General features: G+C 33.9%; 1 protein-coding gene across 4 annotated transcripts in view; it reads right to left on the bottom strand.

Moving 5' to 3' along the window:
- kif16ba (kinesin family member 16Ba) overlaps positions 1-2,942 on the bottom strand; it is a 47,763-nt gene extending 44,821 nt beyond the window's left edge. For all 4 annotated transcript variants that reach the window (XM_056456525.1, XM_056456527.1, XM_056456526.1 and 1 more), the window contains exons 1-3: positions 2,852-2,942; positions 848-917; positions 652-765 (exon numbers count right to left, since the gene is read on the bottom strand). In XM_056456525.1, coding sequence (XP_056312500.1) covers positions 652-765; positions 848-917; positions 2,852-2,898 — 231 coding nt within the window. In that variant the 5' untranslated portion in view covers positions 2,899-2,942. The remainder of the gene's footprint in view (positions 1-651; positions 766-847; positions 918-2,851) is intronic.
- Between the last annotated feature and the right edge of the window lie 10,595 nt (positions 2,943-13,537).

Here is a 13,537-nt window from a genome sequence, read left to right as displayed (position 1 = left end):
AGAAGAACCATAATATTAATATTAAATCATAAAAAAGAGGTAAACTACGTGCCCTTTAAGGAATTTTCAATTAATCTACATTATTAGGAACAAGAAAAATGTAAATAAATACATGTGTAACTATTTTATTTATTTAAAGTGTTTTAGTAGGAAAATATCGATTACATTGCTCTCTATTTTTAAGCACTGATAATTGCATAATCGTTTTACTCCTTATTATGCCTTTTGCATTAAACTTTTAATGTTTTTCAGGTTTTCAACTCACTTTAATTCAATTAATTTTCATTAGTATTTATTTTATTTGATATTTCAAAATTATGAGCAATTTCAAAGCAAACCCAAAATCCATCCGTAATTTTCCACCAAAACTGCTAATTGCTAACAGCTAACCAATTGAATAATGCACTTGAATGATTTTTTAATACCTTTGTTGTTTGTACATGAATTTCTTTATTTATATACTTGTAATTTTTATTGTTATTTGTATGTTTTCTTTTTCTTTTCTTTAGCACAAGCTAAAAGTTCCTAAAAATGTATAAAGCCAGTGTTTAAAAGATAAAATAATAATAATAATAATAATAATAATAATAATAATAATAATAATAATAATAATAATGCACTAGTTGCAAACTATTCACATTTTCCACTGACCTTCTCCTGTGAGACGAAGCAGGCATTTTTACAGTCTGACGAGTCGTAAGAGAAATCATATGTGAAAGTCTTGGTTTTCTCCCGTACAGAGTCTCCAGTCACTCCGTCTGGAATCTGACGTAAAAACAAACATCACGATTAGTCTAGAAACAACGCTTTAATCTGAAGAGATCAATGGTTTGGAGATGCTCAGTACTTTTAAGTTGGAGATGGTGGTTTTATTGCCTTCCATTTCGATGATGCATTTGCCGGACAGGTCTTTCTCCCTGTGCCAGAAAAATCAATGATGCATTAATAAAAGATATGTTTATGCACTTCATTTATTACTGACGCACAGGGTAAACATTCAGGCATTTACTCTCGAGGGAGATGATTTAATTTAGAGCACTCAACATGTTAAATAAGGTGTCTATTATAGACTTGATGCATTTATGAGCTGTTTAAGATGAAAAGCAGAAAGAAAAGATTTATATCTATTAAATCAAGTATTTTTTAATGATTAAATAATGTTTTTCGTGGCAAATTATAGAATTTGAATTACAGTTTTAAACCTATTTAAAAGTAATTGAGACTTTTTTGGATGCTACTTTATCATCTGAATAAGACATGGGACAAAATATTGCTAATATTCCTTATTGTTAAAACTCCTAAAACATATTTTTGCTCTTCTGTTTTAGTGTTAAAGAATGAGCTGTAAACTAGTGTATATACCCACAGGATGTACTACAGGGAACATATTTTGTCAGTAAATAGAACACCATGCCCAAAACTCACAGGTTTGTTGTTGTTTTTTTTCTTGTTTATAAAATTGTAAAAAAATAAATAAATAAATAAATAGACTAAAATCATTATTCGTACTTTAGAGCTTATTTCAACATTCTCATTTATGTCATTAATGTTTGGTTTAAAGTTTACTCTAATTTACTCTAAATTAAAGAACAAAAAATGTATTTTTCAAAAATATATTATAATTAAAATATAATTAATTTATTCACATTATATTAATTATTTCATTATTTGATAGGATTTATAATTGTAAACATATTTTTATTCATATTGTAATTATTGTTTCCAATGCAAATATAATTCATCATTATTTATTTATTTATGTATTACTTATTTATTAAATCTTAATCATTATTTATTATTAGTAGTAGCAGTAGTATTTGTACCAATAAATATAATGATAATAACATTGGTCACAAGAAAAATTAACAAATTGGAAGAGAAAAAAAACCCAAGCAAAGATAAATAAATATGAGCAGGAGCGGATTTACCCAATTAGAGAGGTAAGTGGAAATCTGGGTTCCCCAATAAATACATAAAATAAATTATACATAACATTGTTTTGGTGTATAGTAAGGGTCTAACAAATACTAACAGTCTAACAGTCCAGCAGTCAAATCAGGTAAAAAAAAAAATAATTGGTGTATTTATTATTTTAAGTTGTAAATCCATTTTAAGGATACAGATCATTTAAAATGTAGAGATTGCAATAGGATAAAACGTATAAAAAGACAGAGAAAAAAAACACTGATATAAATAAATTAAAAATAAATAAATATACAAAGGGTGCATTTTAGGACTGTTTGACCCCTTGGCTGGAATTTCCTAAGACCCCTAAATCAAATCCATCCCTAAATAAGAGCCATCTTCCAATGCCAGGAACCAAAAATTTCATCTTATCCATGTTTGGACAGAGTTATTAGATTTTTATAAATACGTGAAATCACACCTGAACAACCCAAAAACGAACAAACAAAAAAAAACCTAAATTTAATAACCCTACGATTATTAATATATATTTTTTATTTTATTGAGTTCGATTAGAATTATTATAAAATAATAAACACAATAAATAAACACAATAACAATTATAACCTCCAAAAATAACAATGTCAACAATAATAAGATTTATTTTCATCATTAGCAAATTGGCATCTTTAAAATTAGCAATACTAACTACAGCACAGTGCGCTCACCAGTAATATCGTAAATATACCGTAAATCGATCATTAATAATACATTATTATTATTATTATTATTATTATTAAACTCAGATCTCACGAGTTTGCCGGTGGGTTTAATATTTGGGTAAATATCACGCCGCAGCTTTTTGGGACAGTCATACGGACATGTTGTTTACATACTTAATCATATACACATCATATACAGTATTCGTGTATTTTTGGTCACTCACCGTCTGTTCATGGGCCGAACCCGCACTGCCACCCGGACCGATGCCATGGCACATCCCTGAGCACCAAAACACACACACACAACACACACACACACACACACACACTTCAGCCGCCTCTTCTCATGGGCGACTGGCACAACTGCACCGGCCGAAAAACAGCTCGAAAATAAGCTGTCGCTCGGCTAGTGTTCACTCAACAGTCATCACGAAAACAGGACGAGTTTTCGGGCAGTACGCCGTTGTTTCTGTTCGTATTATTTTCCCGGAGTGATTCGCAACGTCCTGCTCTTTTGCTGGCATTCAGGACGTGCGGTGGAGTCCAGAGCGCCACCTTCTGGCCTGGAATTACCAGGAATGACCATAGGTCAAGCTGGGAATGGAGATAGTAGTTAATCAAATGGACATTAGCAAGTATATCCCGAAAACTATTTTAAAGATGACCTATTATTCCACTTTTACCAAGAGGTAAAATGAGTCTATATTGTGCCTAGAGTGTATATGTGAAGTTTCAGCTCAAAATATCACACAAATAATGTTTTATAACTCTTTGAAACTGCTTATTATAGGCTTTGATTCACATTGTGGCATTTTGGTGACTGTCGCTTTAATATCAAAATCGTCACTAATGGGCGGGGCTTCCCCTCCTATGACGCGTATAAAGGAAGAATGTCAATCAAAGTGTTTCTGCAGACAGTTTTATGAAGTGTTATTATAAAAAATACAATTAATAATTGTTTATCATTAGAGGCATGGCTATATTCATACACTGTTACCACATAATTGTGTTTAAACCCCTTATAAAAGTGATATTTGCATAATAAATCCCCTTTAAAGGCTATCTCATTGGAAGTTTGTGAGATTTTTTATTTTTAGAAATAACATTAATATTAGTTTGTTTATACGTTTGCCAATTTATCTTTGAATTATACAAATATAGCTGTGATTTTTTTTGTCTTATACTAAAGTAGATATTTTGACGAATGCTGAAAACCTGTAATCTAATCCTTGACTTCCATTGTCGGAAAAACAGATACTATTCAGACCATTCACTATTTGTTTCTCATTTTTATTTATTTTAAGATTTTACAGTAGTTATTTTGTTATATGTGCATTTTTATATTTTATTAGAATTTAATTTGATTCCCACTCAGCTGTAATTTGTATTTTAGGCTTGTTTTAAACCTTTATGATTTTTACTTGATTCAAAATGAGAAAATGATCACAGAATTTACATTTTTGGGTGAACTATCCCTTTAAATCAAGAAGTTTCCCAGTGTGAAAACACATTTATTTGTATTTGTACTACAATATATTTTGAATTTGAATTTAAAATTGAATTTATTAAATGGGATTGCCCCTTGAGATGAACCATCTCATTTTCAAGGGCGTCCCTAAGAAGTACATAAATCAAACAGAGTATGGCACATTAAAACAAATATCCAGCTGAGCTAAATCAAACAAGCAAACAAGCAGCACACGTCACCTGAAACACTTTGCACTAAATCCTAAGCAAAAAAACAAAAAAAAACATCAAAAGTACAAACAATTTGATATTCAACTAAATAATAAGCATTTAAATTGGAACCAAAATTAATCAAATTTACAAGTTACAAGTCCTAAAACGACAAAATGTCTTAATGGATCTAAAAGAAGAAGGGAAACTATTCCAGTCGAAAGGAGCTTTGTATTATGGCCACTTTAATGTTTATATAAACAGGATAAAAACAAGAAACAGGTGACCTGGATTTGTTTTATTAATGAAATTTAGATTTTATGATGGCAATCTGTTCTTTCTCTTTATTTGTCTGTGTGCTCATTTGCTATTGTTAATCCTTTCTGTACTTTTCTATTTTAATTGGTAGGCCTACATTTAATCCAATAGGCTAATAACAGCATGTTCTAGTTAACCTTAACCTGCACATCCGTTAATTAATTCTAACTGATACTAATCTTCTGGTTAATTAATGTTCTATTTTTTGTTCTATTTCATTCTAAGATGTTCAGTTCCATTTTAAACTAATATTCTATTCTATTCTATTCTATTCTATTCTATTCTATTCTATTCTATTCTATTCTATTCTATTCTATTCTATTATTCTTTTAAATAAGAGGCAGGTCTCTTAAAATAAATAAAAATGTAATAGAATGTAATACAACACTAAATGGCAAACAATATTTTAAATTAAAATAATTTCATAATTTTTAAACCAATATAAGGGATATTTTATCTTGGCTGCTAAGAGAAATTTTATGAATATATCTTAAAAATAACCTAAACTGAAATTTTAATCAAATAAATACTGAAAAGAATGATTAAATATATATATATATATATATATATATATATATATATATATATATATATATATATATATATATATATATATATATATATATATATATATATATATATTATAATAAAACAATAAATATAAATTATAGCTGAGTGGAAATCTAATTAAAATCTAATTAAATATAAAATGCATTAAACAACTACTGTAAAATCTCAAATAAAATAAAAATTAGAAATAAAAGGCTAATTCAAAATGTTAACAAATACTTTAATTGCATATCAGGAATAATAGCAACACAACACTGGTGTTTGTGATCTCAATGAATTCAGACAAATATTAAATCTCTTTATTAGTTAACATACAAATGCCACATTCAACAGTAGTAGATTATTTTGTAACAGTTTTGTCTCTCTAGATGTTACGTTTAGAACAAACATAAGTAATGACATTATTTAGCATGCTAATTAAACACATTTATATGATACACTTAATGATTATAAGACAACGAGTTTGCTCTCTTTTTTTAAGTAAAGTCAACTTATCGCTTTTTACAGTATCTCACCATCCACAGGAATGATGATTACAGTTCATCTGATGCCAACCTGAATCCCTTCATGTTCCTGTGGCTGTACACAATTGTACAGATTGTAACATAAGCTCTGTAAGTTAAGTTAGGGATAAATTACAAAGAGGTTACATGCATGAAAAAACAAATTAAATAAATCTCAGAATAAATCCTTACAGGTTTATCAGCAGCCTGATGCAAAGTTGAGCACTGTTGTGTAAGACTGAAGGACTTTTATTCAGGAAAAATAACAGTATTCGATGTACTTTATCTCGCTTATTACACTGATACTTGCCACAAAACATAAAAAATAGACACAAAACATTGTTTTCAGCCACAGTTTATTAGTACATTAATTAAACACAAAGTCAACAGAAACAAAAACAGTTGATAAAGTGCGCTTTATTCAGTCACAAGATGGCGCCAAACCGCCAAAAACGCAAAGCTGACAGAAACGAAACAGGTTGAAGCATATACTGACGTACATTGCATTCATCATTCAAAAGACGTCGTCAAAAACAGGTAAAAACAGACAGACAAACAGATACAATAACTTGCACATTATTCAGTCACAGGATGGCACCAAACAGTCAAAAACGCAAAGCTGACAGAAACAAAAGTGACTGGATAAAGTATAGACTAGTCTAAGTATTATATACATTCACAAGACTGCGCCAAACAGTCAAAAACAGTGGCTTAACAGCCAAACACATACTTATGAATGTGAATGAAGGTTAATGGATGTTCACTGATGGTCAAGTTGATTTGAAGTTCCCTGATGAGTCTGTTATTCGGAGGTTGTTATCTTGTAATAACATACCCTGAATGTCGCGACTGAATAATCAGAATCGAGTATTCCAGACAGCCGTGTAATAATAGTTCAGCTTTTATTACATCAGCACAAACTGAGTTTATAAGGCAATTGCATTATGATCCATTAGAGCCAAAGTGCTTCAGTTTTTCAGCGTCCCCATGCGCTCATCCTGGATTTTCTTCCCACAGTTCATAGCAAGCGTCGCCACGGCATAGGAGGAGAGGATGACGATGGTTGATCCCACAAAATGTGAGGAAGCCCCACGAGCTGGGATCTTTATGGCTCTCCGTGGTATGGATCCATCTGTGCGAGGTAAAGTTTGTGACACTGATTCCATGTTTCCAGAAAAAGAAGGTATTTTTCCTCAGGAATATTAGTTCAGTTGAGCTTCAGAGATGCGTTTTCATTCATGAATGCCAGGTTTCTTCCGTCCGCTCCTTCTTTTATAATCCCAGCTCATCCCGCCCTCATGAAATCCCCAAATTAGCCCAGTGTCTCCGTGTGCGTCAATGGGATGTGAAACAGGTCGGCCTACAGAGGTCAGATAAAGCGGGATCGCACAGCCAGACACGTCTGACTTTAATTCTCCCTGAGGATCTGTACTACTGAGAAGGGATCTGAGTGACGGGAAGTCTCACACTAACACTATTAGTCTGACTAATAGTGTGTTAAACAAGTCAGAACTGTTTTCTTCTAAGTCACTTTACTGGTCTGCACTTCGTGATTGAATTGGAAGTTGCTGAGGCTTTTATTACAGTGTGTTGTACTTCTAACTGAAACGGAAATTATTGAGTAGTGGGCTGGGAATTTCATTTTTTCATCATTCCTTCATGGCAAACTAACAGCTAGAAAGGGTATTACAGTTTTTCTCGGTCGTTTTGGTGCATTTCTCACAACACTATTTACATTTGCACAACAGTTCATGCATTTCTCAAAACAATTAGTCATTTGTGCACATCATAGTAGCAGTTTCTCATTCCTTCCAACAAATTGTGAATGCTTTTGGACATGTGTTAATTGCTTTTATACAACTCTCTGCTGTTTTATAACATTATCATTCGCTAATGTCATGTCAGTAAAAATTAACTAAACTTGTGAATGCTGAATAGTCATTCCATATAAAACTAATAGTCCTTATTTCATTACTTGAGTCATTGCATACAAAAATGTTGAACTAGTTGTCAAAATCTGTCAAGCAAATTTGATAAAAAATCTTTTTTTTCCTGAAAATGTCTTCTAAACTGAACAATTTGATGAAGGATTTACAGACCTGTGAATGTTGTAGGTTCAGTTCCAATATGTACTGCAACATTGTTTAGCTGTGCACAGCTCTACCCAAGGGAAGTTTATGCTTGTTGTAAATAAGGGTGTATTTATTCTTTTGCACAAAGCTGTGAATAAATGAGAATTGCAAAGAGCAAATGCAGTAAAAATGTGAAACACATATTCAGTGTCTTGTACTCAGATACCTCATTAAATGCAGTGATGTCGAACTTTACTGTAGTTTTTAAATGGCTGTGCAAATAGTATATAGTGCTGTCTTGAGCATTTTCAGGAAGTGTCATCAAAATCTGACATTTCTTGTTCATAAACAATGGTGTCAGCTAAGTTTTGCAGTTTGTAATAAATGCAAAAGTTTGTAAGAAATGCACCAAAGCCACTGAGAAAAACTGTAATATACAGTTCCTATAGAAACCCTCGGGTTGACATCAACAGAAGGACCACACCTTTAATAACAGAAACAAATGGTCAGACTTTTATTGAAGATTACCAAAAAAATTCAGTGGATTAATTTACATTGATACATTTTTCACATTAAGAATAACAATGTGAACTAGCAAAATAGACATTGTACATTTTGATTTAGCATGGACTTTAAAAACCAACCTAGGCTCATTCTGAAAACCTACTGCCATATACTTTTTTGGAGAGCGCCAAATACGTCCCGTGCAGCTACTTTTTTGCAGTTTCTGTTTTTGCGAATTCGCCAGAGGCCGCTCTATACGCTTTTTCAGATCTCAAATTTCCCTCGAGTGTCATTCGCATCTGCTCTTCTTGCGTAAATCCACCAGAGGCTGCTGTCGACTGACTGAATGACTGACTGACCGATCGATTGACCCAACTTTTCCCTTTCCCAAACCCAACCGATAATGTTTTCAAAATCACAGACTGACCCGAATGACTTATTAAACCAACATAGGCTCACTGTAAAAATGTAGCCCTATATACATTTCTGGAGATCTCAAATTATGTAGCCAGAAGCCATTTTGTCTTTAAAACGAACGCTAGGGGGCGGTATGACACTGTTCCTTTTCTCACTTACCAGCTGACCGCTTACCTCCGTGTGGACGGCTTTCCCGCAGTTACCAGTTTGCCCAGTGGCTCACCACCTACGTCAGAGGACTTGAGATGCAGAGAGGAGTTGACCACGACAACGGGGTTGGGGTCTGGTGAAGAACGGTTCCAAAAAGTAGGTAACACAAAAACATAAGCCAAAAAATAAAATGAACAAGTAAATAACAGGGTGAGAATGTGGTAAAATCTGCAAACGTGGTAAAAATCAGGCGACTGCCAGAGCTTTTTTTCCCCCAGATTGCTTTTGAAAACACTGTGGGTTGGGTTTAGGGAAGTGGGTGGGCGGGTCAATCTGTGCTTTTGAAAACACTATTGGTTGGGTTTAGGGAAGGAGGTGGGTGGGTCAGTTAATCGGTCAGTCAGTCAGTCAGTCAGCAGCGCCCTCTGGTGGATTTATGCAAGAACAGCAGGTGCGAATGACGCTCACTGGAGAAATTTGAGATCTCAAAAAGCGTACATAGCAGCCTCTGGTGGATTTGCAAAAAAAAACGTACCTCCTGGAACGTATTTGGCGCACTCCAGAAATGTATATAGGAGTACGTATTCAGAATGAGCCTGGGTTGTTTTAAACAGTACTAAAGGCAACCCAGGCTAATTCTGAAAATGTAGTCCCGTGGACGTTTCTGGAGATCGCGAATTATGTAGCCGGGGGTACGTATGGCTGCATTTCGTTTTTTAAGCAAACGCTACGGGGCTGTGTGGCGCTGTTCCCTTTCGCGCTTACCTCTGTGTAGAGGGCTTTCCCGCTGCAACCAGTTTGTCCGGTTAGCTCGTCGTGTACGCCGGCGGACTTGACACGCAGAGAGGAGCTGACCACGACGACGACGACGGGATTCGAGTCTGGGGAAGAGCGGTTCCAATAATCAGGTAAGACAAAAACAGAATCCAAAAAATAAAGTGAACAAGTTTACAACTGGCTGAGAATGTGGTAAAATCCGAAAACGTGGTAAAAATCAGACGAAGGCTTTTCCTTTTCTGGACGGCTTTTTTTTGTAAATTGTTGGTTGGGTTTAGGGAAGTAAATGGGTGGGCGGGTCAATCGGTAAAACTGCTTGGGAAGGAGGAGGAGGGTGGGTCGGCCGATTGGCCGGTCGCCCAGTCAATCATTCAGCCAGTCGGACGGACGGTCGGTCGACAGCGGCCTCTTGTGGGTTTACGGGGCGGCGCGGGCGCGAACGGCGCTCGTCCTGGAGATGCGAAAAAGCGTGCACAGCGGCCTCTCGTGGATTCGCGAAAACAAAAACTGCACAAATACATACCTCCCGGGACATATTTCGCAGTCTCCAGAAACATCCACGGGACTACGTTTTCAGAATGAGCCTGGGTTGACTAAAGGAGTTTGAATGTATTTTGGACACTTACTAAAAGCTTGTCCAGTTTATCCATATAAAATAAATATATTAAAAACATCAAAATAAAGATATTTATAATAAAGAGGTAAAATAAGTAACATTTGATATATTTTTAATAGATAGATAGATAGATAGATAGATAGATAGATAGATAGATAGATAGATAGATAGATAGATAGATAGATAGATAGATAGATAGATAGATAGATAGATAGATAGATAGATAGATAGATAGATAGATAGATAGATATTAAAAACAAAATAATTAACATTTCATTTCAAAGTAAATAGTCACAGAAGCTGAACATATTGATCGAGTTTATGCATATTAATGCTTGATTAAATAAATTCTACAGATACATAAAGAATCGGACTCATCTGTAGGTTGTTTAAATACGATGATCTAATGGAGGACATTAACAGCTGATGTCAGTCAAGGTTGTGCTGCTGTAAATAATCAGGTGACCCTCCAACTACTAGAATCATCATTAAACCTTTAATCCTGTTTGCTGCGTATGTGTGAGTGTGTGTGTGTGTGTGTGTGTGTGTGTGTGTGTGTGTGTGTGTGTGTGTGTGTGTGTGTGTATGTGTGTATGTGTGTGTGTCATCAGTTTTAGCTGTGCAGATCAAATATTTATTTTAGTAGATGTTGACTGCTAGTTATACCAGTGCTATGCTTGTGTACAACACATTTTCTAAAATTATTATTAGCATTATTATTTCATATTTTAAAGTTTCTCTTTTACTAAATGATTTAGGTTTCATGCTGATCCCTGCAATATTCTCCTATAGATGTAATGAATAAAAAAACACAGAAATGTTTTGATTAAGCTAATTTACCTGTGACAAATCGAGTGATCCGCTTGAATAAATAATGCCGGTTCGTTCTTGGCATTGTGTCGGGTTTAGCCATTACTGCCCTGCCAGCTCAACTTCAAGAACAATTAACCATGTGACACAACAATTAGAGACGGAACAACACTCCTAAACAATCATTACAGAGACTTTCTAATCTGGTAATGAGCTATTTATGGCTTTCTGTTCAGGAAGAAACAAACTAAAACTTTTTTATTCCTATTCATTAAACTGCATCAGTAAATACATGTCAATTTGTACTTTGCCTATAGGTGTACCACTACTCATTATTTGATTTAACAGGGCCATATATGCTTTATAGTACTGTTTTACAAGGTATGTACATTGCTATAGCAACTTATGCTCTGAACATAACCGTTGTTTTGATAATGTTTAGGTTAGGTTAGTTGGGTTGCCACTCCAAGCCAAATGTCAAACTGTCAAACCTGACTTTTCACAGACTTTTCACAAATATATGGTATATTTACAGCATATACCATATTCATTTGAAATGTTATTGTTTTTCATTTATTTATCGTGGTTTTTCTAGTACTATTGTTGAAGAGATTTTAAAATTTTGTTAATTTTGATGATTTAGAGTCATTCATGTATTAAATGTGTGTGTGTGTGTGTGTGTTTTGATAATATTAAGGTTTGGTTAGTAGGGTTGCCGCTCCAAGCCAAATGTCAAACTCGCTGACATTTCACTGACCAAAAAAGCTGAATTAGTATTACCTATAATGAATAAATATTCTTTGTTCATTATTTATTATTAATTTAGCATTCATTTATAATACTTTTTTTGGAATACCCTTAAATTATAAGCACCCTAAATATTTCAAGACAAGAGGCGTGTCATTTTCACTGTCTAAGAGCAGATGTCAGTGTTTATTCTTTCACTTGCTACACCACAATTGTATGCATGTAAAGATTAAATTAGTGTCATGTCAGTACGCTTCACTTAGGCTATTTATATCACTTTATTCTTGCCAGAAAATACAGTTGATTTAAAAATATGTTTTTTGCTTAGATGCTGCTGATTTTTCGGTGATTCACTGTATTAGGGCTTTGGAATATGACGCTATATATTGTATGGAAAAAAATATTAAAACGTCTATTGTTTTATATTATGTGCTATTTTTATGGTGTAGCAAAATACATTTGTTTACGGTAGTTCTTTTTCAGCATTTATATGAGCGCAATATTACATCCCATAACAGGGATGAAGACAGAAACATGAATAAGAGCATCGTGAGAAAAGTCGCACTTATATTGTGATATGAATTTACAGAAATGGTCCAAAATCATGATCCATAACGTTTTCAGGATATGAGATGGCTTATATTGCGATATGAGATTCTTATGGTCCCCTATATTGTGATATAAATAGTGTCATAACATCAGGATATGAGATGACTTTGATATGAGATTTTATATTGTGATATATCGCCCAATTCTAACTCTACTTGTCCATGTTGGGATGTCTCTAATCGACTAATTTATTATTATTATTATTATTATTATTATTATTAGCTTTTCGGGCTACTGCATTATTATACAGCATTTCTATTGCATGACTATTAGTATTATAGTAACCCACAGTATCATTAACGTTTTTTACAAGTCTGGCTGTCTGGAATACTTGATTCTGATTGGTCAATCATGACATCCCAAGGTATATAACTCTGAGACAACAACCGCTGAAATAACAGGCTACTTGACCATCAGCGAATACGTTTTCATCCATACCTATATCCCATTCCATGGTTTTTAACCGTTTGGTGCTGTTTTTTTTTGAGTGAATAATTCATAGGGTAGTCTATACTTTAAAGTTGCCCAAACTAGGGCCCGCGGGCCAAAGTTGGTCGTTGTAACCTTTGATTTGGCCCACCATCCCATCTGAGAAAGGAGAACAAATGATGGGCAGGTAACGTTGTGGCCGATTTTATCAGAGATTGTCGTTTCTAGTTTGTAATTATCTTTTCTGTTTGTTTTATTGCTGAGCTAACTGAAATTTAAATGTTAATTGTAAATATGTAAATAAATACTTTGAAATGATGTAAATACTGTTAGTCGACAGATAGAGGATAAAGCAGAAGACATCTGCAAGCAAATCAAGACAAAATCCGGTGCAGCTTGACTAGCGTAACTCCATGAGATCGTTTTTACTGTAATAAGTTCATTATAAAAATGTTTTTAAAAAATGTATACTGCATTAGTTAATACAAAGCAATTTTTTCCAGTTATTTTTAGAAAAATTAGGAAGTACCCATGGCAGCTATATTTACCTTCGGCCCACTAGCCTCAACCTAGTTTTCGTTTTGGGCCCTTCGTAACAAAAAGTTTGGGCACCTCTGATTAACTGTCCTGTCAGTTTCGTTTCTGTCAGTTTTGCGTTTTTGACCGTTTGGCGCCATCTTGTGACTGAATAATGCGCAGGTTAATGTAAAC

Source organism: Danio aesculapii, chromosome 1 (assembly GCF_903798145.1).
Source record: "Danio aesculapii chromosome 1, fDanAes4.1, whole genome shotgun sequence".
Lineage (NCBI taxonomy): Eukaryota > Metazoa > Chordata > Actinopteri > Cypriniformes > Danionidae > Danio > Danio aesculapii.
Note: the sequence above shows the minus strand (reverse complement) of the source record. Positions and strands in the feature narration are given on the sequence as shown.